This window comes from Rhinichthys klamathensis, unplaced genomic scaffold (assembly GCF_029890125.1).
Source record: "Rhinichthys klamathensis goyatoka isolate OS25496 unplaced genomic scaffold, OSU_Roscu_1.1 h1tg000221l_1, whole genome shotgun sequence".
Lineage (NCBI taxonomy): Eukaryota > Metazoa > Chordata > Actinopteri > Cypriniformes > Leuciscidae > Rhinichthys > Rhinichthys klamathensis.
Genome location: NW_026606745.1, coordinates 2,053,535 through 2,076,712, shown reverse-complemented (window position 1 = coordinate 2,076,712; position 23,178 = coordinate 2,053,535). Strand labels below are relative to the sequence as shown.

At 37.5% G+C, this 23,178-nt stretch overlaps 2 protein-coding genes across 5 annotated transcripts in view; one reads left to right on the top strand and one right to left on the bottom strand.

Moving 5' to 3' along the window:
- Positions 1–448: 448 nt before the first annotated feature.
- znf513a (zinc finger protein 513a) lies at positions 449–6,895 on the top strand. Of its 3 annotated transcripts, XM_056264474.1 has the most exons (5): positions 449–654; positions 946–1,059; positions 2,819–2,953; positions 4,307–5,002; positions 5,090–6,895. In XM_056264474.1, the coding sequence occupies exons 2-5, from the start codon at positions 1,020–1,022 to the stop codon at positions 5,869–5,871; spliced, it is 1,653 nt and encodes a 550-aa protein (XP_056120449.1). In that variant the 5' UTR covers positions 449–654; positions 946–1,019; the 3' UTR covers positions 5,872–6,895. The 3 variants fall into 3 exon arrangements, with proteins under 3 accessions (XP_056120449.1, XP_056120452.1, XP_056120450.1); XM_056264477.1 differs by lacking the exons at positions 449–654; positions 946–1,059; positions 2,819–2,953 and adding an exon at positions 3,883–4,000; XM_056264475.1 differs by lacking the exons at positions 449–654; positions 946–1,059; positions 2,819–2,953 and adding an exon at positions 3,889–4,000 and having other exon boundaries at positions 4,242–5,002.
- Positions 6,896–9,049: 2,154 nt separating this feature from the next.
- Positions 9,050–23,178, bottom strand: part of snx17 (sorting nexin 17) — a 35,201-nt gene continuing 21,072 nt past the window's right edge. Inside the window, exons 7-15 of one of the 2 annotated variants that reach the window (XM_056264472.1) lie at positions 21,533–21,620; positions 17,885–17,954; positions 15,883–15,975; positions 15,485–15,688; positions 13,880–14,008; positions 13,647–13,724; positions 10,069–10,146; positions 9,946–9,987; positions 9,050–9,286 (exon numbers count right to left, since the gene is read on the bottom strand). In XM_056264472.1, the coding sequence (XP_056120447.1) occupies positions 9,167–9,286; positions 9,946–9,987; positions 10,069–10,146; positions 13,647–13,724; positions 13,880–14,008; positions 15,485–15,688; positions 15,883–15,975; positions 17,885–17,954; positions 21,533–21,620 (902 nt within the window). In that variant the 3' untranslated portion in view covers positions 9,050–9,166. The remainder of the gene's footprint in view (positions 9,287–9,945; positions 9,988–10,068; positions 10,147–13,646; positions 13,725–13,879; positions 14,009–15,484; positions 15,689–15,882; positions 15,976–17,884; positions 17,955–21,532; positions 21,621–23,178) is intronic. The other variant, XM_056264473.1, reaches the window with a different exon arrangement.

Sequence of the window (23,178 nt, the reverse complement as noted above, 5' to 3'; positions counted from 1 at the left end):
ACCAGTAATTATTTTAATTTAGCCTAACGGTATTCTATTAGCCCATTTCATAACAAGGCAATATGATACTAATAAATATATAATATATAGGCTAATTAACATTAAGTGAAGACATGTGTGTATAAAGGACTGTACTAGTTTGAATAGTTTGCTACGGTTTACGAATAGTAAACAAAGAAAATATCAAATTGATCGTCGTTGTATTAATAATGTAATAATATAATAATGTTGCTGCTGCTGTTGTTGTTATAATATAGCAGTTATTAGTTATTACGCCCATATGAATCAAATGCACTAAAATTAATAATACAAAAACTAAATCTAACATTAGGCTTTCCTTTATTATAGTTTTTTTTTTTTTTTTTTTTTAACATTCCATAAACATTCCATAAAAAGAGAAAAGTAAAAATAGAGAGGGAGCAAAGTACCCGGAAACGCGTCACTGGGGAAGCGGAAATACGCAACGGTAGCGGAAGAAAAATGTATACAATGGCAATTTGGAAATCAATTAAGTTATGAAAAAAGAGCATTAATTGCCTTTCTTTGTGGTCGCTGTGTTATGGAATGGCGGCTTGTGAGCAGTAGTGCACCGTCAGACGCCGCTGTTTTGCCTCGACGGAAACTGTTGTTTGACGTGTCAGGCAGAAAGAGCAGGTATATTTATGACATCTGCTGAGCTTGACAATATAGCTGGAGTTGAGTGTTTAGATTTGTGTGCTGCATGTCGACAGAATAAACGCACAGACTGGGCGGAAAGAATCTTGCAATTCATGCATTCTGTCGCACTACGAGTTTAAAATATCCTGTATGTGCTATAAATAACACCAGCCTTATTTATGTTAAATGACACTGTAAGAGTAGCACGTTAGCCCATGTATCTGTTATAGAGGTTGTGTTGACGTGCATGCCAGTACTGTAACGTCTGTTATTTCAATGCTTTCAAAGGCTACTTTGGAGAATGAGTTGATTCTTTTCGAGGGAATCCAGAGGAGGTTGCAAATAAAAAGGCTGACTGGAAGATGCCAAGAAGAAAACAGCAGAATCCACAACCTGTCAAGTGTAAGCTGCTTTTTCATCTAGTATTTTCAGCTAAATGGTTTGCTTCATTCCTTTCACGTGCGTTTTGCTTTCGTAAGTGTTTACTAATTCACAGAAAGATTATTAAACTGGTCATGTGGTCTTCCCTTATAATTAAAACTGGCATATGCTCTTGAGCCATTTAAACTTGGACATATCTGTCCAAAGTCTCCTAAATGTTAGCTATCAATAAGCAGACTCTTTGTTACAGTAATAGCAGGGACATCTAGACTGTGTGGTTATAGTATTATAATATAATTATAAACTGTATAGAATTATAATGAATTATAAATAAATAGTAATTGTTTTTATTGACAGGTCTCACAGAAACATAATAATTGCACTGCCGTCTGTTTTGATCATCTTGATTTTGAATTGTGCTTTCAGGTGTCAGACAAGAATCTCCTTATGATTATATATGCTGTAAATCTGGTGTCTTGAAATGTATTATGTGGTTAACAAAACTAGGAGTTTTTTGTGTTTGTGTCATATTATGAAGATAAGCTGAGTTTAGCTCTATAGGCTGTACAGTGTAATTCATTTAATAGGAAGTAATTTTAGATTTAGATGGTGACTGTCATAGTAAATAATTGGATAATGTTTTAATTGCTTTAAACATTAACTCCTGCTAAAGTATTGGTTGTTCATTGTTTGTTCTTTTCTTCTCAAAAAGTGTTCATTGTTTTCAATCTCGCCCAGTAGATGGCAGTAAATCTACAGTAAAGCCAGGGCCAGTAAGAAGTCAGTACTGCATAATGGGCTGCTTATTTTCCCTTTTTGTTATATGAAGGTCACATTAAAACTGTCTTGGAAACATTTTATATTGCCTTCTTTATTTATCTTTACTATTACTTTTCATGTATAGTAGCTGACTGTTTCTTACACTTGCCAATTTTAAAATATGAAAATTCATTATAAAATGTTATTACGTTTTTAAAAGTTAGGATCATCTAGCTGTTGTGGTTTTATTTTCACAATGACCAGCAATTTTTCTACTTGTAAAAATGAACTAAGAAAAAGACAAATCAAGATGTCACAAATTGATATTGTATTTCCAGTCAAACTGTAATTTTGTCAAATTATGCAAAAAGAATGAAAATATAATTTAATTGGAGCCAATCATTTTCTTCAGAAAATGTTTCAAATTAATTACATTTTAACCCCAGAATGTTTTTAAACACAAATGCATACATTGTGACTTGGTTGAAATGAGAAATGAAATAAACTAATCAGAGTTTGAAAAAGTATACGGTAATTAAAATCTATATATATATATATATATATATATAGATTTCAAAAATTCCACATGGGTGAAAGTGATGATAGTTGATTAAATGATTTCTTGTTGACTAATTGTTACAAATGTACATGATCCCACAAGATGGTGTGCAGTTTACTGTAAATCTTGTTTGTATAATACATGTAAGATTCAGTATTCCTCTTATGAAGTTTACAGCTGCTGAGTGAGATTCACAGGGCTTTAGTAGATCATTTTACATCCTTTGATATATATTTTTTTTTTATTAAAAGAAGAATAAATTATATAATAATAAACAATTAAACCACAAAAATAATAGGTAAGTAAATAGATTTATAACATATACACACATTGACATCAACAGGCATTACCACAAAGGTAAGGACAGAAATGGCTCAAAAAAATATACACAGGTCAAGTTGCATGATCTTCTTTCAATGAACGCCATTGCTGCTGTATTTAACCATGAGCCTTTGCTTTCAGTGGATTCTGAAGATGGTTTAGGCACTGTACGTCCAGCAAGCCTTACCTTTGAGAGCGACTTACTCCTGGGACAAGAACTCGAGTTCTCAGATCCTGACAATGACAACAAGATCATAGGCCTTGAAAAGTTCTCAGGTGAGTTACTTGAGTTTTCGAGCCCTACTTTGGTAGGGCCGTGTTCTTGTCATCCAAATTCTAATCTGTGCCACTGTTTGAAGGAGAATTGCAATTGTTTCGTGCAATATTTTTTTATTACAAAGACCAAATTTAACTCCGATTTGGGAGACTAGCTCATATTACAGGGTTCCAACTATCATTGAAAATCTGGAAATATTGAGGAATTGTAAAATTATATAACAGTTAGAATTTAACATAGAAATTTCTAGTGACCATAAGTTTTTTTTTAAAGTTTTGAAAACCGTTGTCTCTATAAAATGTATTACTTGGCTATGACTATTATATGATGGCTACTGACAAATCTTGAGGATTTAAAACATATGCTTTAGATGATGTATTGCTGGCATTCATGAAGAGCCATATGTTCTCAATATGGATATTAACTGCAAAGACTGACCTGTAATGTTAACGCTATTATGCAAACGTGCTGCATTTTGTCTGTCAGCAAGCAGTGTGCTCTTTCATGTACAGATGAGAGAAGAATTTTCCTCCCTGGAAAATTTTACTGGTTTTGGCATTCTGACAGAAAATACCATTTCAAAATGGCAAATCAGGAAAAAATACACTATTATATAAGGGTCATCAAGACAGTCATCACCATCAAGGACACATTATAATAAGGCATTTAGTCCATCATCATCATCATCATCATCATCTCCTCTCAGGGTCTTTATCATAGTTGTCATCATCATCATCATCATCATCTCCCCCTCATCATCATCATCATCATCATCAGCAGCAGGACCATTATAGTCATCATCATTATCATTAGGCTGGGTAATCATCCACCTGGGGTTTCTGAAACGGGCGATATAAAGGCCCGTTCAGACTTCAGACTCACACATTTTTACACATTGCATGTGCATGAGGACAACCCTTGCAGAAGGAAAACGTCGTTTCACAGAAAGACTGAGCAGAAACACTGTAGCCTTGGGTTTTGTTGGAGTACCACTTTTTATTTGTTTCTATCAGAATTTACGTAACATTTGTCCACTGGCTTAGTGGGTAAGTATAAATGAAATATTTTTCAAAATATCAACTTCAGCTGTTGATATTTTGTGCTCTACTTGTAATTTTTGTACGTTTGATACAATTATAGTTTTCCTAAACCATTTTGTGTGTTTTTAACTCGTAATACTAAGATACTAGGGTTACTGTCAACTTTACTTGCTACAGATACTGAAATAGTGTGAATATTTTTCTTTTAACATTTCTGTTGTATTTGAATGCTTGCACACTGTCTCAGATTGCAGAACACATATCTATACAGCTGCATAATGTAATGCAGTGTCCTGCTATGGTCCTGTACAGCTGACATCAGTCTGCCTGGCTTCCCCCTGGGAGACGAGGAGAGCTCCCCCTTCAGCCGCCTCAGTATGGAGAGTGACGCTGACGACCTCCGCGCAACCGAAAGCGAGCGCGAAGAGAGGGTTTCTGAGTCTGCCTTTCCCTCTTACCTCTCTTGCAGGGGCTGTGGTCAGCTCCTGGAAGACCCCCTGGGACCCGGTATGGACTTGGTGGGGCCCTACTGCATGCGCTGCTGCAAAGGGAATGCGGATGGTGTTGTGGACAGGAAGCTCTGTTTGGGCTTAGGCTTACAAGCGGAGTCTAGAGGGGGAGGGAATGAGGGCGCTGGTGGCGAGGATGGCTCCCTGAAGCTCCACTCATGCACGCTCTGTGGTTTCACTTCACGCTACACTAACCACGTTAAGAGGCACATGAAGACACACAATGGCGAAAAACCATACGGGTGTCCGCTGTGCTCCTATGCTTCGGCACAACTAGTGAACTTGCAAAGGCATTTGCGCATACACACCGGAGAAAAGCCCTACAAATGCAACCACTGCACGTTTGCATGCAGTTCCTTAGGGAACCTGAAGAGGCACCAGCGCATGCATTTAGCTGTAAGCCCGGGTCAGAGTGCCACTCAGCCGGTCAGTGGCAACTGTTTAAATCACACTACTGTGGGCCAGAAGGAAAAGGAAGCGGCTCCTGCCCCCACCGAAGGTAAGTAAGGTCCTGCTGTGTGTGTGTGTCCCCTTGAAAGAACATTGAACAGAGTTTTACAATGAGTTGTAATCCGACATCCTTCAGTTGCAGGTGCTGTGCAGTCTGTCTCACGTCCCCACGTGGGAAGGGATGGGAACTACTTGCAGACCTTTGATGGCCTCAGGCTTGCACAGCCGTCGTCGACGGGGGTGTTGCAGTCAGGACAGGCTCCTTCTGAACCTGCTTCCCTACCCCCCACGTTCTTCCCCTTCACTTGTCGTCTGTGTGGCATGGCCTTGGATGACGAGGACGGGTCCTCGGCCCAGATCTGCGCCAAGTGCACTCTGGAGATGCTGACTAAGGACACAACTGGATGCCCCGCTGAGCGAGGGGACAAGGTCTACACCTGTGCTGCCTGCCCCTTCCTCACCCACTACCCAAACCACCTGGCCCGCCACATGAAGACCCACAGCGGAGAGAAGCCATACAAGTGCCCGCAGTGCGACTACGCCTCCGCCCACTTCGACAACCTCAAGCGGCACCATCGAGTGCACACCGGCGAGAAGCCCTACAAGTGCCACCTGTGTGACTATGCCTGCGGCAACCTGGCGAATCTCAAGAGGCACCAACGGGTGCATTCAGGCGCCAAACCCTTTCAGTGTGCAATCTGCAACTACAGCTGCAATCAGAGTATGAACCTGAAGCGGCACATGTTGCGCCACACAGGCGAGAAGCCCCATAAGTGCCAAGAGTGTGGGTACACCACTGGCCACTGGGACAATTACAAACGGCATCAGAAGAAGCACAGCCTGACTACAGATGGCTGGGTTAAAGCGCAGATGCCTGGAAATGAGGAAGAGGTGGAGGAGGACGAGGAAGAGGTGTAGACTAAAATTGCAAGACAGTCGTCCATATGAGATTTTACTGTAATGGCATAAGCGTTGTTAGTTGTCCTCCTTTTCTTTTGTGCCCAGAATTATTTGGGGAATTGATAACAAGCTGCTACATGAAGTCAAATTCAAAGACAGTTACCTGAATGTCCTAATGTAGGGACTGTCCAATCCTGCTCCTGGAAGGCCAACCTTCCTGCAGACTCTATACAAACACACCTGAACCAGCTAATCAAGGTCTTTAGGATTATTCGAAACTTCCTGACTGGTTTGGAGCCGGTTGACACTAAACTCTGCAGGAAGGTGGTCTTCCAGGAGCAGGATTGGACATTCCCGATTAATGCCTTTGAACGAGGCAAAACGTTTGTTACCCAAAGCTCTCTAAGAGCGTTCTGAGCCCGATTGTGGTTCATTTATTAGTGCCAAACACACTACTGCACCGTACTGCCATAGGAAGTTCTTCTTTAAGCCTGGCACAACGTTGCATGCACTTAAGTTAACCTTGGTTGACTGTTTTGAGGTTTTATGTAATTGATCATTTTTCCATCTTCTCAACCATACTGGTGGAAATGCCTTCACAGATGAGCATAATGTTCTTTATAGCATAGTGATCTTTAATCTTGTGTTTGCTCTCAATAATTCTGGGGGATTGTGTTGCCTTTTGTTGCGTGTGTTTTATTGTCTGTGAGAAATGCCATTTGTCTGAGTTTACTTGAAGCAAAATGTTGCGTAGTGGATTTTAGTGTCATGCTAAACATAGAGCTTTTATTTTTGTATGTGATTTTATTTTTTATCTCTAAGGAATGTTTGGCATGTATTTGCCACCCATGGCATTGTTAGCTATACCGAAGGACGACAGTTAACGTAAACCCTATTATGCAGTTAAACCTTAAGGTTGCCAAGAAATGACCGAACATTGGAATATTGTAGGTGTGTGGTGCTTGAGTGTTTTCTTGTTATTATGCAGTGGTTTCATTAATGCCTTAAATATCCTCAAATAAAACATTTGTGTTGAACCTTGCTTAACTTCTTTGTCTTAATTCAGTTTCATCTTCAGTCACAGAACCGAAGTGAAGTTACTAGTAGCCAGCAGGATGTGATTAAGATGCCTAGACAGGCAGTGTGCATGTAATCCTCACACACTTTCATAACGAGAGCTGTAATCTTCCCCTCGCTCTGCTGCGAACAGCACCGGTAAACACGCTAATGATGACAGAGCCCCGGCCAGCGAATGAGTTTGAAGTGCCAGAGCCTGTTTTGAGCCCAAAGCTTATATTGAAAGGAAATTTGACATTCAAATCATAGGTCAAAAAGCTACATTTCATGCTAAGGACCTTTTGCGGTAGGATTCCTGTGTGGGATTGTACGCACTTACTACAGGCAAGCCACATAGGCTATATGATAATCTCATATGCTGAAATACCTCAGAAAACGACTCGCATACACAGAGCAGCGTTGTTTGGCACCTAAGTTTATTGAAACCCAGAAGGCTCTAAATTCCATTCTAAAATGAAGTGACGATTTAAAAAATAAATCATGCTCATACGCTTTATGAGAGATGTACAAGATTTAAGAGTACAGACGGTTTACTCTTTTCATCCTAGATGATGCTGGTGAACATATTAACATGGCAATCACAAATTACAGTCATCAGTTAAAAAATAGTCAGCCATACAGCACAAAGTATCAGAACATTTAAACAATCTTTGCATTAAACATTCTGCACAAAGGGGAATCATCTGGGATGAAAGATATGAGTATTTCATTTAGTATGACAATCAATGCAGACAGTCAAAACCCCAGCATAAATGTGAAATACAGCCATTTCCCAAGCACAATGTGATCAGTCCTCTGAGATGATTGCCATTTGTAAAATACAAAATGGATTTTATGTATATATAAATGAAAAATGAAAGTCTGGAATGATATTCTACAAAATAAAGTGTACAAAGACAATCACTGAAATTGAAATGTGAAATTTGTAAACACTCCTTTTTTGACAATTTTCTACAATTTTGTAAACACTGATAACTGTTAGTTAGTTTTTTTTTTTTTTACACAGCCTGGATTATATTTGATCAACTGTTCATTTTTTGTAATATACTAAAGATAATACAGGTATTAGTAAATATTCAGAATACTTTTTTAATTGCATGTACATTTATAAAAGTGACATTACCATAATTTTACTTTTCTGTGCAAAATGCTTTAGTGAACTATAATTTTGGCATTTATGACAAACCTTTTTTTAATATATTGGTTTGAATAACAGAACACAGACAAAAAGCGCAAAAAAAAAAATCAATTGACAGACCTACAAACCTCTTGCGAATGTTCCAGGATGTTTTCCCACAGTCAATATCTCAATAAATACCCAAGTCATCTACCTTTCTTAATACTGTGCAAAAAAAAAAAAACATGGGTTCAGCTAGTGCAAACACCAAAACAAAGCGAGATTCAGGACACAGCTGAGGCCAGAATGAGAAAACTTGTGTCCGGCGCTACATTTTATTTTCATTTTGAGAAGTTGAACTGTAAGGCGGTTGAATCAGCGTAAGGCAGAGAACAAACAGGCCACAATTTCATCTAGAATATGCAGTAGGCATCAGGTCGAGTTAGCTGCAAGATTACCTCTCCTGAAAAAAAAAAAAAAAAAAAAAACGGGAATCTGCAGAGATCTACCAAGCTACAGGTCATATTGTTGCTACCACACAATAGGTTGAGCAACATTGACACACTGCACGATACGAAGCAGACCACTTCTCTATTAAATAATAATCTTAATAGATTTTAAAAGTAACATATCAACACAATTTGCTGGTATGGATCTTGCTCTAGTAGGCAACTAAAGTCAGGAGCAAGAGAAAATGAGATGACAGGAATTTGTGCCTGCAAGAAGACATATTAGAGGAAAAGCACAATTTTGTGTCTCTTGTAAGGAAGTACGATTCAATGAAGCCGTCTGCCGAAGAAACTTCCATCACAGCCTTAAATTAACATCTTGCCTGAATGCGGTGACCTCCCCTGAGCTAACCTTTGAAATCTCCAATTATGCCTCAAATCTGAAATTATCCTTTTTTTTTTTTTTTACTTTAATTGAGCGAGCACTGAATCTGAGGCCTCTCATAAAACTGATGAGAGGCTTCATAGGCCATTTCTGAGACCCTTAATCTAATTCTTTCAGAAAGGCGTTACACTATTGCAGAACTGGGCATCTATTAAACTACACTCAACGCAGAGAAACCGCTAAATGAATCAGACTCCTTCAGTCCAGTCTATGAGGACGACTCCATCACAGGTCATCGTCCCCTATTCCTTCAAAAGCGTAGTTTCCATGGAAATCATTGCCACTGATGTCACTGGCTGAGTTGGAAGAACTAAGTCCTCTCAGGGAGACAGAAGACAGCTTGGTCTGTGAAAAAAAAACAAAAAACAGAACAGGAGATGAGTGTAAAAAACTGTTTTTGTTAGCTAAACCGATTACAAATATTTATTTTTTGTTCATTTAAATGACACTGAAATAAAATAAAAGACAAATATTAGATGAAGAAGAACTTGAGACTAAACTAAAAATTAGAAACTGTGCCTTAGCAACTACCTGGGGAACAACCCACAAGCCTTGCCATTTTAGAGATACTCTGACCCAGTTGCCTTGCCATACCAATCTGGCCCTTATCAAAGTCACTCAGATCTTTATTCCTGCCAATTACTCCTCCATCCAACACATTTTTCCGAGAACTGACAGTTTGTTTACCATCTAATCTACCCAGACCTTAATATGTGGCTTCACCTGTGCCTGGTCATAAAGCTTTGGCAAAACAAAAGTTGTATTTGTTAACATTACATAATGAACAGCTTTATTTTTATTAAACTAACATTAATGCCTTTATTAATGTTAACAAAGATGAATAAATACTATACAAATTGCTCATAGTTAGTTCATGTTAGTTAATACATTAATGTTAACAAATGAAACCTTATTGTAAAGTGTTACCAAAATAACACTGGTATGAACCAGTATAGAAGATATGCAAGTTGATTATAATGAAATGAAAAACAGAGACCACTCACAGAGAGTTTGACTACTTGTTCACGGCTGGGATCAGGGGAATCCTGAAAAACATTCATGCAAAATTGCATATTAACAGATGGTACATCTTCCATATCAAAAGTAGCAAAAACCTCCATGCCCACCAGTAACGGAGGAGATTTCACAGCTTGCTGACTGTCAGACCGCTGGAACGTGCCGTTCAGTCGCTTCTTCTGCATCTGCTGGAAACACATCACAATCACACACTTAGAGAATAAGAGAGAGAATGCTCTTCAAATAAACATGACCACATTTATTTTCATAAAACACATTCCTGGTCTTAATTTGCAGGATTCATCGAAACACATTATTCCAGAAAAAAATGTTTCATAGTATTTCATTAAAGTGCAATAACTTGAAAACAACAACAAAAAAGTTGTTTTTTGCACTGTTTTTTGCAACTTTCAAGGGCTTTTTTTCTGTTGTTGCAGTGCTTACTTTTGACGTTCTCATGGTGCGTTCACGTGCTATGGAAAATATGATATTTTCCACTTGTGAACTGGTATTTACCAGTGTATTGCGTTCAAGTGCTTTTGTTTTCGTAATGTGGTAAAAAGATGAAGATTCAGACCTGTTATTTAGCTAAAACTATTTTAGATTGCTTAAAGGTGACCTATAATTCAAAATTGAATTTACCTTGGTATAGTCAAATAACAAGAGTTCAGTGCATGGACATGACATAGAGTGAATCTCAAACTGGACTGTTTTCGCGTTCTCATTTAATTCACGTTTATGAAAAACACCCCTGAAAAACGGTCGGTTCTCCACACAATACCGACTGTGACGCAATAGTCGGGATCATTAATATGTACGCCTCCAAATATTTGCATAATGCCAGCCCTCAATGCCAGGCGGAACTGTGCAGCCGAAGCATGGCAGTTGCTCAGTGTGGATGTAGTACACATGAACACAAAAGTATTTTTTAGTTCCTTCATCTGAGCCTCTGAAGAAACAATGGGTTAATTTTATTTTCTCTGGAAATTTCCAAACATTTCACCGACTGTTTCCTCAACTTGGGCCAATACAGAGCTGGCCTCGGATCGAGCTACCAAGCAACACTTTCTGATGTGTAGTTGTTCGAGTTCAGACAGGTAATCTTTCTCTCAAAATCGTTCAATACTGTTTATGCATCAGTAAGTCAAGCCAGTGACTAAAATATCAGCTTCACATCGTTTCTTTTAGTAGGATGAAAATAATCGTATTTAAATTGTGAACAAATTATATACAGAAAGCGATCAAAGAACAATCTTTCCACACAGCGCGAGTTTATCTGGACACTTGCCAAACTCGTTATGAAATCAATGACGCACGTTACTGCACAACGAAGCTCTTACTGTATTTACATCATCGTGTTTGCATTGGTGAAAGCAGAGAGAGTGCAGAAACTGCTTTGCAATGATAAGATCTTCAGTCTCGCGATCAACACTGTCATCTGCTCAATGCTCATCACGGCAACATTTTATGTGATGGGAATAGATCTAAATACTTTAAAAACATCTCACGATTCGTTAATCTCGATAGCTGTTATAGTAAAAACGTATAATAGCAGTAGTAAAAGTATTCGGGAGAGAGTTTCACATGTAATGTGTTGCTATTTCATATGCAAGCATGTCAGCCAATCACAGCAGTGGCCGCGGTTACACTGAATCCCACAGCAGACACGCCCCTTCAAGAGTGTTCAAATCAGAGGCTAAAAGCAGGCTAGGAAAAATGCCATTTATTTCTAAATTATGATTATTTTTTATCTAAAAAACATACTAACATTATAAGGGTAACCCAGGAAACATTATAAAATAAAAATAAAAAAACATTCTAGGGCACCTTTAAGTCATCTGCTACAGCAAGAAAATGATTTATCAAAACTCAAACGGTTAATAATATGCTGTATATTTTCTAGATCATGAATAGTACATATTTTTACCATTCACAACTCTTGCGTTGCTCTCCGCCATTTTGAAAAGGTCAAAGGTCATCTCATCTCGGCAACTCGTGCATCAAAATATTCTACGAGTTACCCAGTGGAAAATACCACATGAGGGGGTGTTCATGTGCATTTTCCATGTCGGCTTTTGGTATTTACCATAATTACCAGAGCACGTGAACGCACCATCATTCATTTAATAGCTTGTTTTCATATGACATCATGCCACTGCGTTGCCATGGCGCGAAATGCAAATGGAGGGCAGGAAGTGATTTGCTGTATTTAGAAAGCTCTATAACAAACTCAAAATGCCTATGTTTTGCGTCGTTTATGGTTACTTAAATCGATCAAACCACGAGGAGTTTTTATCGTGTACCAAAAGTTGTTGTTCATAAGGGGGGAAAATGCAAGAAATTGACCGAAAAACTCCGGGAAAAACGGCTTGCAAACCTACGTCTGCGGTCGGGAGGAGCCGAATGGGAAAATGCCCGTGTGTGCAGTGATCAGTGTTGCCAACTATTTTCAAAGGAAAGTAGCTAAGGCCTTCCCTAAAAGTCGCTAATTGTCGCTAGATGACATCATACGTCAATTAGCATATTAATGACGTCATCGCGTCGTACTTGCGTTCTGTCAGCCTAGTGCGTTTTCTCTCTAAATTAATGCTCTATTCAATATAATATAGCCGAATGTCAAATAAAGCTGTTCTCATTTCCTATTTTTTTGTTGTCAGACAATTGAACGAGTAGCTATAATATAGTGAATGATTACATTTTTTATAGGCCTATGTGGAACATTATCTGAATTGAGAGAGTTAGGGAACCGGATGAACTAAGCTCTGTGCTAGTGAGTATTACAAGTAATAAGCACAAGAAAAGAAATAAAATTAAAATGGTCAAACTTAATTCTTTAAATATAAAACAAAAGAAAATCAGATAAGTGATAAGTCCATGGAAAAACATTGCTCATTCGCGTCTGTCAGCGGCCGTGCGCTCCTCTCAGTCATTCACTGAACAGGGGAGACGCAGCTAGAGAGAGTGACGACAGGGAGAAAGCAAGACCTCGCGCTCGCAGGACAGTACTGGCAACATTTGGAGGTTACTGAGATTTGTCCAAAAAGTCGCTAAAATTGTCGCTAGTCGCTTTTTTGAAAAAATGTCGCTAAAGGGGTCTGAAAAGTCGCTAAAAATAGCGACAAAGGCGCTAAGTTGGCAACACTGGCAGTGATCACTTCGTCAAAGGTGAGTTAATACAACTTAAGTGACTGTGTTTGTGTAACGTTTCCGAACTTTGTAAAGTCAAAGTATGTCTGTAAGACGAGGTAGTTGCTGATATCTAGCGCCTCGATGGCAGGAAAATCTTTCAATTCAGTTGAAAAATCGCTCCTCTTCATCTCTTCATAACGTAAGGATCACGTCCAACATATGTTTGATTTTTTGTTTATATCTTTCTCTTGTAATAGCGTGTAAAGTAGTACAGTGCGGACTTTCCTCCATCTCGTCACTCCCTGCCCTCCATCTGAATTTCGCGCGTCATCATAATCACGTGACTGAAACCCAGCTATTGAAAATCCAGTTTCAAATATACCACATATTAAGCCTATTATCCTGAAAGGGTTTATCATGCCAGTTCCATGTGACAAAAACAAATCCATTATGACAAACTTAAACTTAAAAAAAAAAAACACAGTCACATCAACCTACTGAAAGATATTCCCAGATATTTGACAGGTCTTTACAAGAAGACAAACATAGATCTAGTGACCTTTTTAATGCTTCCGCCAGATTTCTTCACCATTAGCTCATCCACCATAGACTGCAGACAGATACTCATCATGATGGCCTGGAGCAAAAAACAAACAAAAAGTCCCTTAGTCCAGCGGTCTAATCTCAGTAATCACCTGTAGCGTTTAAAATAATTCTTTATTTTTAGCATTTCATTTTTCATTTATTTAGACTTGAAATAGTATTCAATTTCAACAGAATTCTGCGACTGACCTGTGGACTGGTGATGGTGACCCACTGCAGACGGTCTTTACTCATCAAGTACTCGAAGGCCAGCTCTAGTTTCACATCACATTTACTGGAGCTGCTTGGGTTTGCGGTACCGTTCGCCACAGGCACCTGCTGTAGAGTCAAGCCGGGTCATCACAAATACCATCATCATAATCATTGTTATTTGTGTCGAGGCAATTACAGCGGCCATTTCTAAACTCCTCTACATGGCAATTACCTTCAAAGCTCAACTAGTCATCATTAGCTCTGCTCTAAATGTCATTGTCCTAATAATTACATTGGATACGAGCACAAAACATAAAAGTGTCTCATTAGAATTGTCTCAGATGACACAAAACACACAACTTCTTTACACAGACAAAGGAAACTCTCTCAGTCCCATTAGAAAGACATGGCTGTGCAGTCCCAGCATCCTCAGCGCCATTCTGACCTCATTAGATTGCCTTACTATTCTAAGGCAAATACCAAGCCAAGACCACTGAAGAAGAGTGGAGCATAGACAACCTCCACTCGCTAATGAAACACCAGAACGCGCATTCATCCATTTTAGAATGAAGATTTTTGATAATCTTTATTTTGTTTCCTAATTCTTGTATACTAATATGGCTGCCGAAAACCATAAAGGGATACATTTAGTGTAAATGCAGGGCAGGAGTCTCATGAAATAAATATGAATGGATAGATGAATGGATGGATAGCTGACAGTTATAAGTGAACAAAGAGACAAAGAGCACAGTCTCTTTTCCTTCTGTAAGTGGCTTTTTGGTTGTTGCAACTTCCCATTTTCAGAAATAGACCAACCAGACATGCCTGAAGGAACAGTCATAGAAAGAATTTGGAGAAGAGTTGTCTGGAGATGCAAAAGGAATGTTGCTACATCTTAACTGTAAAAAGTAGAACAGATCATTTGGAAAAAAAAGGGTTTTTAAATAAAGCAGGCTAAAATAAAATTAAATACTGCTCGCCTGTTTATATCTATTTAAAACAGACAAAAACAGTGTCTAATTAGTTCTAAAAATGCAGTTCTTCCTTAAAAAAACATGAGCTTATTTGATTTCACAAGGTCAAGAACCTTAACTAACTACTCTTAAACTTTAGGAAAGTACTCTGGTACTGTGGAACTGCTAAATTACAAGCTTTTGTGCAAATTCAGCCTCTGAAAGACATTTGAAATGTCTAACGTTGACAACAACATACTATTTACATCATACGACATCACGGCGGGCATTGTAATTTACGAATCACCACGACACCCTACGTCAAACGGGTTTTGCCAAAATCGGCCTGATATCGTGCATTGTGAATCCGGCATAAATGTGCGCTTATATTTACAGTTACTTATCCAATAATTTGAATTGGAATCTGCATGAAGGCGAACAAGTTCCCCACACATATTTCGCTTGTGTTCAAATTGGACAAGCCAATGCGCTGCATTGACCAACAAAAAAAGCTGCTTGGTTTGAAAGTGGCTTATGTTTGAGCTGTGCTTCATACATTGCTACACAATGGACAATGGACAAGTTTGCTAATGCGACTACACCTTAAGACTTTGTATTGTAAAAGCCCGGCCTTATCTATCAAACTTACAGATGAAGTGACCCGCCAGCATCTCATGCGCGTGACTTTGAAGCTTCCCTCTTTCATCTGTTCGCTGGGCAGTTTGACATGAAAGTTGAGTTCATTGTTGCCGGCACCGACTATAACATGACAGCCCTTCTCTGGAAAATCTGTGATGCAGGGATCAAACTTGATATAGCCGTAGTACTTCAGTGTCTGAGCCAATCTGATGAACTGTGGGAGAAAACATAGTTGGACACACAGATGGTAAACTAACAAGCACAAATGATTAGATTAACGAAGCTTCATCATTATACAGTCAGTCAGGTCTCAGAATGGACTTCAGCTTTTATAGAAGCAGTCCATTTCTTCCCAGCTCATAGACACTAGGGAGATCAAATAACGTGTGTGGTGGAGCTCAGCCGTACCTCCTTCTTTGAGCCCTTTTCCTGTAGGGATTTCAGCTGTCTGTGCTGCTCTTTGTTCACAAGGATCCATCCCCGCTCAATGTCAGACACCGTCTGAGAGGAAGAAGGGGGAAAAAGGTTTCTCACACTCTGAACTTGACTTTTGAATAAATGATATGTTTTTAAAGGATATTTGTGTAGTTTAATCAAATAAGTCTCAATCCCAGCACAATATGCAGTCGGTTTAGTTTTTATTTCTAGTTTAAATTTAGTTTTCATGCAATTATTTTCATTTTACAATAGTATTCAATATGTTCAAACTAGTTTGGTATCATGAACTAACAACGAACAGTATTTTTCTGCATTCATCTTAGTTTGTTACTTAACCTTACATGTTACTTAATCTTACTGTTGCTCATTGTTAATTCGTGTTAGTTTTTAATACAATAATTTAAAAAATTTATATATAAAATTAACTATCCAACCTCTTAACCTTCATGGGCCCACCGGCGGGCCCATTTGCCATTGCATGTTTAAAACAATAATATCTTAGTAAAAACCTAAAGTAATATTGCCAAACTATATATCATTTGAAAGCTTAAAATCTCTAGTTTTCATGAAAACGTGGCGGCTGTTATCTAAAATAAATTACAGAGGAGCAGTAATTTATCAATTTGCAACAAGAATATTTCATATTCATTAGGAGTATTTAGGCCTTTATTTTGAAATAACAATAAACACGAAAAATCATGAAAGATTGGTAGAAACCTCAGTTTGTTTTCATGCCATGAGTTCAAAAGATAACACCAATTCCATTTTATGAGAAAAAAAGGACTGAAAATGTTTTAAATATAAAGAAAAATTTATGGATTCTCGATTTCTGATTGGCTGCGAGCTATAACGCTATAACGTAGTCTTTTTATGCATTTATTAGAGGTTGAATTCAAATCAAATACTGCCAAACCACCCATACTACTTCTGAATAGGATGTCTACTTCATAAATTGTATGAAAATTATGGAAATACATGGTTCAGATCACTCAAAACATATATGAAAATGGAGGCGCCCTTATATGGGTAGTAATGGAGTCTAGTTAAAAAGTTGGGTCCTGCGCCCAAATAAAATCTTACTGAAAGCTCATTTTTTTAGATATCAACCTAAAATTTGGAATACAACTTGTTCAGATTTTTGTCTTTAATTTTCTTGCAGTTTTAGAGTAAAATATATTTTGTAATATATATATTTTATATAAAATATTAATAATTATATTTTTACATTACACAATTTCATAAACTCAAACTTATGTAACTTTTTTTCTGTTTCATTTTTTATAATTTCTAGACTTCTACAATAATCTGCAAAATGTCTTCTTTAAAACAAGACCAGCCATAGGTCTATATTCCAAAGCATTCCTGAATTACAACCATTTAAGTTTGGATAGTGATTTTTATGTCTATGCAAAAAAAGGGGGGTGACAGTTAACAGGCTAACTAATTATCTAAGATTAATAAATGTTAGCTGAGCACTATTGTAAATTTGTACCGTTTCAGTATTTTATGGCTTTGGAAGTTAATACACAATACGCATAGGTAAAACACAACTGGCATTATTTTAAAATGTTTAATGGCGTATTCATTTCTCAGCAGTCTAGTGTTACTGCTATTCAGTAAATTATCTATATACAGATAGGTTGTCAGTTTTATAATATAACATTACATTTATTTTTGTTTAGTTAGTGTTAGAGTCATAAGAAATAATTTGACATTTTTCTTAGGTTATTATGTCTTTATTCAAGTTAGTAAAAATGTTTAACTTTTCGATTTTTGATAACGAAAGCAACAACACTGGCAGAGACAACTATAATTAAGCCTTTTTTGGATGAATCCCACAAAGTGTAAATAACTAAAAAGAAATGACCAATTTAGAACATAAGCAACGTTACTTGCCAGAACCATTATGCACATTGACAACTTTTAAAACCTTTTAAAACAAAAACAACCTTTTAAAATATGAGACTGTTACCTGAGCATATAACAAGTTGAGTCCCACACGGTCGTCCATGACATCACTGTCGTACGCTGTGTCCCAGTAGCTGAGAATAGGACAAGAGACAATAATGATTTGAACATTATTTCATGGACATACTATAATTGACCTTTTGATCACATCCGTTGTCTGATCTATCATCTAAAACCATTAAGCACTAAAATCATGTGCACTGCAATTTACTGCATAATCACACCCTTTATGTACACATGCCTGAGGATCTGACAAGAACAAAGAACAATTGTCTACAAAACATTCAATTAAATATTTCATTAAGTTAAACGTAGACAAAAGAAGAGTTCTGTCCTGTAACAAAGCATCTGCCTAAATCTATATGGAAATAGTATCTTATATGCTATTGAACAAATGCTGCTGCAGTGCCTAGAAGCAAATGATAATCGGGCAAACAAGCAGTCTTCAGCTCAATGGCCATCCTGAACGTCCATATCAAAAACTATTTTCATCACGCTGTGGGCAGAAATATGTTTTTAGCAGAGTTTGTAAGAGCACAGAGATACAATCTTGCATAACAATAGATATTGTTCCCATAGCAGCCAAGACTGGATATCCGTTAAATCTCATTTGAAAGCTTTTAGCGATTGATGATTGAACATTTTTTTTAACCCTAGAATGCATAAAGGGACATGCTGTGATGTTTTTAATATTTTATCAATGAGAACATTTATATAGAAAAATCGGCACACTGCTACTTTCTGCTCCCAAGAATTTATTAAAAAGAGCAACGTTTCGACCCAAATGGTCTTTGTCAGGCATTGTCAGGTTTTGGGTTGAAACGTTGCTCTTTTTAATAAATTCTTGGGAGCAGAAGTAGCAGTGTGCCGATTTTTGTTTATTTTGAGTTTGATGCTTTATTTGATCGAGCACCTGCCAAAAGTTTCTGGATGTGCACACTATTTCTTTATTGAAAACATTTATATATATTCCATGAATTCCTAAAAAAAAAAAAAAATGTTTCTGACCCTCATCAATGTCATTTTCATATTTCTATGTCATGAATGTGACAGATCAGATTCTTCGTCAAGAATGCATAAAGGGGGTCAAATCGACCCGTATTCATTTCCTATTGAATTTGGGCTCACGGTATTTTTGGATACGTTTCAGTCAATAATAAAATTTATTTTCTTGACATTTTATGTATTACTTAAAAATCTGTGCTGACTTATTTTCTCCGAGCCAAGAATTTGCCTCAGACACCAATCACGTGTCTGAATACACATCTTCGTACTATATGGTAGGTGAAAAGCAGTATGTGAAATAAGTAGTATGTCTGAATTCAGTTTTCAAAAAAACTGTAGTAAAAAAAAAAAAGAACATTAAAAGAAAAAAAAAGTATACCCGGATAACCTTCTAGTTATGCCAAGATTTGGAATTTCACATCCAATGGACACTACTATCCATGGAAAATTGGAGAGGAGTTACAAATGGCAGGGAAATGACAACACTCACTCTATAGCTCACATGACGATGCTAACATGGCAGCGGATGTAGTATATTCAGACTGCATCCATACTACACACATTCATGCTTGATAATATTTTATTCATACTATACACATGCATCATTTTTAACAGTCATGAAGTTCTCAAATGTAGAACCTACTCAGACAGTATGCAAATTCAGATGCAGTAGAGAAAAGCTACAAGAAACAAAGAAAAGGTGCAAACTCTGCTCTGCAAATCTTATGTGAAATGTTCTCTCTGTCTGAAAAGATCATTTTCACATGGTCTGTGAGAAATGTGGGGAATATACTCTATAGTATATCTAAATAAGAAAATAAAGAAAAAGTACAACTGCATTAAAAACAATCATCTTTTATAATAAACATGTTTGATATATTAAAACATCTGTGTATAATCAATTAATTAAATGATTTAATTTATAGGACATTAATTCCAGTACGGGTCACTTTGACCCCCTTTATGCATTCGTGCAGGACTTTTAGTTCATGCATTCTAGGGTTAAACTATACATGACAGACAGCGAGCAGAAAAAAAGACATGGGAACTTTTCAAAAATGTACTCCTATGTTCACAAAGGCTACATTTATTAGATCAAAAATGCAGTCAAATTTATTTACTCTATTTAAAATATATCTGTACTGTTTTATACGCATTTCCGGTCACTGTTAGCAGCCAGATCTATATCCCATTCCTGATGTAGTGAACAGGTGGATCTGGCTGAAGGCTGTCTGTAAGCTCCTGTAAAGTAGGTCAAGAGGCCTGTGGTTCTCCTGAGGGGACTGAAAAGAAATGCACCTTTTTCAACCGTACATGATGAAGAGGTGTGAGATTCAGAGGTAAGGATATATATAAGAGGTGAAAGTGGAACCATTTTAGCAAAATAATCCCTGCTGAGCTGTGCTAATATGCTAAAATGGGAAATGTATGTTCACATAACACCTTCACACCTGCTTCCACTACACATGGTGAAACACATGGTGTTTTCTATGCCCATGCTTGTGGTTTTACATAAATAATCTCCCTCGATTCTCTCAAATTATGGCATTACATAAACCGTGCACTCCAAAGGGCATTTGATGAATATACTGCGGTTCATAAACCACTAGCAACATCCAAATGTATAAGCTGTGAGCAGATTGGCCCTTTCCTGTGAGTAAATAATGAAGTTTGAATTGCTCTAAACTACTTCAGAGATTGTGTAAAGCGCAGTAGTTCAGAGTTATAAAAGACATTTGAGTTACAAAAGAGATGTCTAAATCAAGCTGTCCTCAAATCCAAAAAGTCTAAAGTGGGAAATACGAAAACGACTGCTGCACAGAACCGCACGAGCAGTTGGCTGTGGTAACTATAATACATTACCCACCACTACAACAGGAAGGCAAAAAAGTGCCTCTCTAGGATTTAAAACAGGGTGAAGATGGATCTACCCCCTGTGGGGTACCTCTTCCTAAAGCAAATATCCATGTGTTGAATAGCCCTTTGAGAGGACTTAAAGTTAGACTTCAGGAAGTTCTGTCATCATTTACTCAACCTTATGTTATACCAAATCTGTATGACTTTATTCGGTAGAACATTTTTTTATATCTTGGACATTATTATTATTATTATCCATTTAATAAAACCGAATAAGCACTGTAGCGGTCAAGCTCAAAAATGACAAAACACATGGTTCATGTGACTTCTGGGATATTACAACATATCTGATAACTTTGTGTGAGGAAAATAACACGATTTAAGTCATTAATCGAAAATCAATAAGTCAGATGTTTCAGTTCATAAAACTGATCCGAATGGTTGGTTCATGAATCAGAATATTTCGTTTTTGATCTGTTCTTCAAAGTACGGCTATCATATGGCTTCCGTAGACTTGAAATGACAATGTTTATGGTGCTTTTGGATCCTTTTTGAAGCTTAAAACACTAATATGGTCTCTTCAAAATAACATAGCTACAAAGTCATACAGGTTTAGGATGAGTAAATCATTTTTGGGTGAACTATCCCTTTAAACAGGCTGTTTTTGTTATAGAAGTAGCCAGAACATCAAATCACTTCATCCCTGAGCTACATAAATATATTCTCTTGTTATACATACCCTGCAATTGGACATAATGCTCAAAAATCTCTTCCAAAATGAGTTTTGTACCTTTTACGGAGGACAATACGGTAGTCGGGACTATGCAGGCTGGTGATGGACACGTAGGGCAGCTCAAATTCTTGCAGTTTTCTCACGTCTGGGGCACCGTGGGAGGTCGGAGAGGTTTGGATGGAGGGAATGAGAGACCAGATGAAATGTTTGAGTGCCTTCAGACTCAAGGACATTTGGAGAGTAATAACAATGACAACAAACAAAGTGAGATGGGGGAGAATCCATCTGGCTAAAGCCGTAGAAGGCACAATAACATGTTTATCACTTTGTGCAAGAGAGGAGGAACAGAGGGAGGGAGAGAATAAATACTGCAGCTGTTAGAAAAAGACGTTTTCTCTAGAGTTGGGAAAGAGGGAGAAATGGAAGCCAGGGATTGAACTGAAATGGGCACTGAGCTTTTAGAAACATTAAAAACAGGAGTGTGAAAAGAAGAAGAGACGACAGTTAGATCTATAGCATAGTGCATGCCATCACAACAGTTCATTCTACTCTTTGGCTTACCCTTTCAGTAGTTGACATTAGACAGCATGTTAAGACAAGAACGGTATTATGTGATGGGAATATCTTAACAAATACATATGCACTACATCACCACGTTTCTAATTGCTTTGTATGGTTATTGCATATAGTTGTCACTGTAAAGATCTCAAATTATTGTCATTATAATATTATTATTACTACTACTACAGTATTTATTTATAATTGTTTCCAGTATTTATAATAATAATACTAATAGAGTAGGATTTTTTTCTGTTTTTAGAACAGACATTCTTTGGCACATATTTCTTTTTTTTTTTTGGCTCCACCATCACTCAATAGAAAATCAGGTTCTGTTAGCAGGCCTTTATTTTTCTCCATGCATGTTTCTGCCAAGAAATCATTTTTTGGGAAGGATTCTTATGGGGACTGTTTTTCATCCTATCAGGCAGAATTAAGATCATTTCAGGTGAGGATCTGGCAACCGAGTGGGAGGCACATAGCATGTCATTCCTCAGGGATGCGTGAGGATTCTGTGCTAAAAGTAGTCGAACAATGACAGCTCATATAAAAAAAGTAGACATGGAAAGTTCCACACAAACAAAACGGCGTTACATGCAGACAAGGAGAGCGGCTGCCAGACATCTGCATTAAATCAGAGAAGAGATGCCCTCCAGTTTCAAGAACTGGACCGAGTCTGTGAAGTCTAAAGAAAAATAACAATTCCACTTCCAATAACTCTACTGCCCTCCAAGGGATTTATCCTTTGAAAGATTTTCAGTTCTGTAACACGATGACGGCAGAATTGGAAAGAGAACATTGGAGGAAAAAATAGCCTGTTCTTTACAAATTAATTTGCCCTGCGCACTGAACTGATACGTATTGCACAAGAAAAGAAAGATTCTGGACTCAGGAAATTCATTTATTTTGTCTCTGGGGGGTGTTCATAGAAAAATGATAGATACACTCTTGGTCATTCGAAAAGGCGCTTGAAGCCAGAATATTATTAAACATGATCTTGAGCAAACACAACTCCTCGCGGTGAGTGTACAATCGGGTTAATTTCAGATGGAGCAAGTACTATTTCTCTGCACAGGACATTTCAGGCCATACACAATTAATCAATACAGTGACAACCAATTTGAATACTGCTGCTGTTGCATTTA